The sequence below is a fragment of the Porites lutea genome, chromosome 11 (genome assembly GCF_958299795.1).
Source record: "Porites lutea chromosome 11, jaPorLute2.1, whole genome shotgun sequence".
Taxonomy (NCBI): Eukaryota; Metazoa; Cnidaria; class Anthozoa; order Scleractinia; family Poritidae; genus Porites; species Porites lutea.
In genome coordinates, this window is record NC_133211.1 from 4,794,850 (window position 1) to 4,800,114 (window position 5,265).

Genomic DNA, 5,265 nt, shown 5'->3' on the forward strand with positions numbered 1-5,265 from the left:
TTATTTCTGTATCACAGCACCTATTTGCATTTATCATGGACAACACTCGTTTGTAGTAATATAATTTCAGATATATATGTACTTAATATACAGTAACTCGAACTCTGAAGTGAAACAAAAAAAAAACAGTTCGAGTTAGCGGGGAATTCGAGTTATCCGAGTTCGAATAATCGAATGTTCCATTATATATAAATATTTTGTTTCTTAACAGATGTAAGGCTATTTTCTACTGGAAATGCTGCTAATAAACTTTACTATCATCACGGCATCATCATCATCATCATCATCATCTTTATTATTATTATTATTATTATTATTATTATCATTATTATTATTATCATTATTATTATTATTATTATTGTTATTATTATTATTATTATTATTATTATATTCGCCTTGGTTTTTCAAGGTCGATTAAACAGTAAACGTATGTATGGTGGGTTGTGAAAAGTGAGTATTTTTGATTTGTTGCACTAACTTTCCTTGTTGCGATTCGTGGTCGCTGGCATCCACACTTTAGAAATAAAAAATCTGTTATCACGGTCTGTGGAATCGATGGACGTCTGATGAGAATGACCTCTTTTACTCCGAGTGTAAACCCGAGTGAATCTCTACTCTACACGGCTTAAGCTAACTCTATGGCGCGAAAATCTGCGAAAGGAGTTAACTGGAGGTACACTTGTATCTCACCAAAGGTAAAGTAGATGTTTATGCTGTGGACTAGTAACCATGGTAACAAAACGATGCTTCTCTTCTGTAGGTGATATCAGGACTCGATGAGCATTATACAAAGTCAGAAGTTCTGTCCACCATCGAAGGAATCAGTTATCCTGGCGGTAATACAAAGATTGGAGCAGCCCTCACCAAAACTAAATTGGAACTCTTTGAGAAAAGTGCTCGTGCTGGAGTTTCCAACATTGCCATCGTCATTACAGATGGCAAATCACAGGATAACGTTGAGGCCCCAGCGCAACAGCTGAGGGACTCTGGTTGTACTGTGTTTGGTGTGGGAATCGGCAATAAATACGATAAGAAACAACTTCAGGAAATAGCTACGGATCCAGACTTGCAACATGTATTGGATGCCGATTTTGATGCACTTGATTCAATTATCGACAAGATCGTGGAAATTGCTTGTAAAGGTGGGTGCTCGCAATTTAGCGTTTTAGCCATTTTAGGAAGTAAACTTTTGTTTAGCGAATGCAATCCTCCCATTTTTAAAAAAATCGAGAATATCTGGCAATAACATGGCTTCACCCTGCATGTAAGATCTCCAATTCGCCGGGAATGGCGGGAGGCGAGGGGTCAGGCTGCACACGAGTTGCTTGGCTCGGAGAATCTTAGTATCCCCGCACTAACTTATCGCGTGTCAATCGCAGATTTCCTACGACCCTTTATCTTCTTGCAAGTTCCAAATGGAGAGCTTGTATTTAGGCTACATAAGCATAAGGTTATTTTTTTTTATGGGAGGATTTCTCCCCTTTCTATATTTGTTGTTTGTACTGCTATACGTTTTCTCAAACGCAAGATGTCTTCTGATTTTTCTTACACAGATGTAGGAGGGAAAATACAGCAACTGGGTAAGTTAGTTTTTAAAGAGTAAATAAAAATCCAAGAAAGCGCACTCCATCCATCTACATCTAATGTTGGTTTATAGAAAATTATTTTAGAATACTTTGGCATACACTGTAATTCCAAGCTCATTTAATAAAACAGTGTCATTTTTGAAGCAAAATCAGAATTAAATTCTGCGTTATTAAATTGCATAGAAATGATGAGGCTACTGATTCAGTACTTATCCTTACACTGGTCATAACGTGACAGTAAAATTTCAGGCAAACCCTGAAACCTAATGCTAGACAGCTGTTTGCAGCTTTGCAGTGACTTTTTTCTTCTTATTTAGTTTGCTTTGCAAATGGCATAAACAGGACTTATGACTGAGTCCGGATTGAAATGTTCACGCAGACTGGTTGGGCATGTGAGGAACTAACCTCAGGGAGTCTCAATCGCGTCTATTGAAGTTTACAAACTAATTAACTTTACACATTATTGTGAGTTGAGCCGATGAAAATCGTAGCTGTCATTGCAATATCTTTGCATTCGGACAGAGTTCTTTTCTTATCGTTTAGGTGGAGGAGGCGGTGGAAGTAGCTCAAAGTATATATCTATCAAAGGTGGAAAAAGTGGTGGCAGCTCAACTTCCGGAGGAAGTAGTTCCAAACTTATTAGCATTAATGGTGGAAGTAGTGGGAGCAGTTCTGGAGGAAGTAGTTCTGGAATTATTACAATGAAGGAAGGTGGCAGTAGTTCAAGCTCGTCGATTCGGATATCGTCTGGAAAAAAGTTGATAACCATTGGGAAGAAAATCACTTCGGGTAGTACATCGAAAGGTTCTACAAAGCAAGGAGACCCCTTGTCTATCACAGTGGACCAGGATACAGACAAGCTTGCCCAAGAAAATCTGTGGTCGGGTAGTCTTCTAGGTGTGTGTTTCAATGGCAATAATATGATGATAAATAACAACAGTAGGTTTTTCTTAGACTATAATCCACTCCCTTCAGTGAGGACAATAACAAAAAGAAGGACGATGAATATTATATGGTTTATGCATGATAACGACGGCTAAGAGACCAGAAAACGTCGCATTTCACGTGTCCAATGTAATACAAATGAGCTAGAACAATCGATTTTTTCCTTATTATTAATTTTGGCACATGCCAAACGCGACGTAGTTTGAATTGGGCCTTAGATGATGGTGATGGTGATGGTGACATTGAGAATGATGTTGAAAATTATTACCATAATTACTCACAAAGATGATGATAAAGAAAGAAGACGTGGATGATGCTGATAATGATAATGAAAATGATACTTTTAATGATTACTATAATAGTTATCATAATAATGAAGAAGATGATGATGGGGATAATGATGACACTGAAGATGGTGTTGTTATTGACATGTGATGATAATAATTATTACGATACTAAATGTTACACACGTATCGAGAATGAAAGCCATGCACAATTCCTGATAAATGATTGAATAAAAGACTTGATAAGTTGGAATTACTTTTTGAAAAGACAACCAATCAAACAAGCAAGTTTGATAATCTCTTTCATTCTATGATTAACAGGTTCTGGAGTCTGCAGGGAGAAGGTTGACTTGGCATTTCTCATTGATGCTTCGGGAAACAAGGACTCTAATGGACAGCAAAACTTCAAAACAAGTCTAGAATTTGCCAAAGCCATTGCAAGTATGTTTGTGATAAACCAAGTGGAATCCCATATCGGATTCGTCGTAGTCTCCACTAACTCTCAAGTCGTCCTCAATTTCAAGACATATTTTGACCAAAAGAGTGTGGAGAATGCCATAGATGATATACAGTATATGGGAGGTGTTACTGACATTGGTACCGGGCTGGAACTTGTTAAGACCGAACTATTTGATTCCTCCTCTAGACAAGAAGTGCCTCGTATTTTAATTGTCGTAACATCAGGGAAATCAACCAAGGACGTCATAGCTCCTTCAAAGGCTCTTAGAGATACTGGTGTCACCGTGTTTTGTGTTGGAGTTGGAAGTAATTTCAACCAAACTGAACTCGACGAAATGGCTACAGACCCCATTACTAGTCACGTGTTTTCAGCAGACGTCACCCAGATGGGACTCGTTGTAAAGGCAATTAAAGGCAAAGTCTGTCAAGGTATCGATTTGAATTGATATTTCTATATTGCAAGTTGAATCTGCATAGGAGTGGAAATCAAGGTTTTCAAGACAGGGCCTATGCATAGGTCTTTCGTCTAGTTCTTTGAGGAACTAGGTATTGTAGGTGACCTCCAAAAAGCCTAGCCTGCGTACATCGAGCTGTCCCGGAATCTCAAGCTCGCTGCATATGGGCAGGATTTGTTTTTCTTCTGGGGCACTCCACGCATTTCTTTTTTTCTTACATGAATCTCTATCCGCCATGTTCCACTTTGTAAATGTAAACAAAACTCATTTTCCCGCCACTGCAACGCGCATCTCTCGGCCGTAAAGGTCTGGGATATAAATGAAAACAGAGCACGCGCAGCAGTCGTTCACGGCTTCAGCAAGCCGCGGACAACGTTTCAGTGCAATTATACGAATACTTTCACGTCCAAGGTAAGCCGCGGCTTGGATAAGCCCATTCCAAAACCCCTTGGCCAGGATAAGCCGCGGCTTGTGCTGGCCTTGGGTTGAATAAGCCGTGAACATAGATTTTGTACCATTTATACGGGGTGTTCGCGTCTTATGTAAGCTGCGGCTTATTTTCTCTCGTATAAACGGCCCTATTGTGCAATCTAATGTAAGGACATATAATTGATTAGTCGGTTAGAAAATCTCATTTAAAATTTTATTTTCCTTTTTTTCTATAAGCCAACATTCAACCAGTGGCCATGTTTCCATTGAACGCCCGCTACAAGGCGAGGGACGTCATTGGAGGAAATCCCCCCGGGATAACGAACCTAGTGATAACAGCGGCGGGTCCGGACGGCCACGAAGGTGGTGCGCTTTCTTTCCTTGGGATACCGGAGAGCTACATCGAGTTTCCAAATGACGGAAAACTTGATACAAAGGACTCCTTAACGATTCTCGCGTGGATTTTCCCCGAGAAGGAAGGACCAATCTTCAACTTTAAGACAGATGGATGGGGAGCGAATCTGTGGCTAGCACAATCAAGAAAGTTATTCGCTCATTTCGTGGAACGAGGCCAGCACAAAATCAGCAAAGTGGAACCGTTGCAAAGTACTAAAGTTATTCCAAATCAGTGGAATTTTGTCGGTGCCACTTACGACCACACTACTGGAGCAGCTGGTTTGTGGATAAACGGAAAGTTTGAGGATTCCAAAAACTTGGGTCATATTGAACTCGCAACCAATTATAGCATTAGAATGGGAGCTCGGGATGGGGACAAAAGAAATTATCAAGGTCGTATCTCGTGTTTGCAAGTTTACGATGTATCGTTGACGGCTGACCAGATTAATAATGCGAGAGATAATTGTAAACCTTATGAGGAAAAGTGAAGTTAATTTAATGAGATTAAAGATGGAGTAATATTCAGCATAGCATTTAAAGTGAATGCCTCCTTTTGCGGAAGAGAACGCCATGTTCACTGCAGCGCGAAGTGGGCGAAAATTAAGCTCAGGAAGATCACCCTCATTTCAAGTTCGTGTGGTCGTTGTTATAATTGAAAACTGATCAGCATCACTTTAAAGTGCATGTAAAGAAGAAATACAGATGCACATC

General features: G+C 39.7%; 1 protein-coding gene across 1 annotated transcript in view; it reads left to right on the plus strand.

The window, feature by feature from the left end:
- Window positions 1-5,265, plus strand: part of LOC140952460 (uncharacterized) — a 20,089-nt gene extending 14,824 nt beyond the window's left edge. Inside the window, exons 16-20 of the mRNA XM_073401886.1 lie at window positions 761-1,142; window positions 1,554-1,580; window positions 2,130-2,483; window positions 3,137-3,703; window positions 4,396-5,265. Coding sequence (XP_073257987.1) covers window positions 761-1,142; window positions 1,554-1,580; window positions 2,130-2,483; window positions 3,137-3,703; window positions 4,396-5,042 — 1,977 coding nt within the window. The 3' untranslated portion in view covers window positions 5,043-5,265. The remainder of the gene's footprint in view (window positions 1-760; window positions 1,143-1,553; window positions 1,581-2,129; window positions 2,484-3,136; window positions 3,704-4,395) is intronic.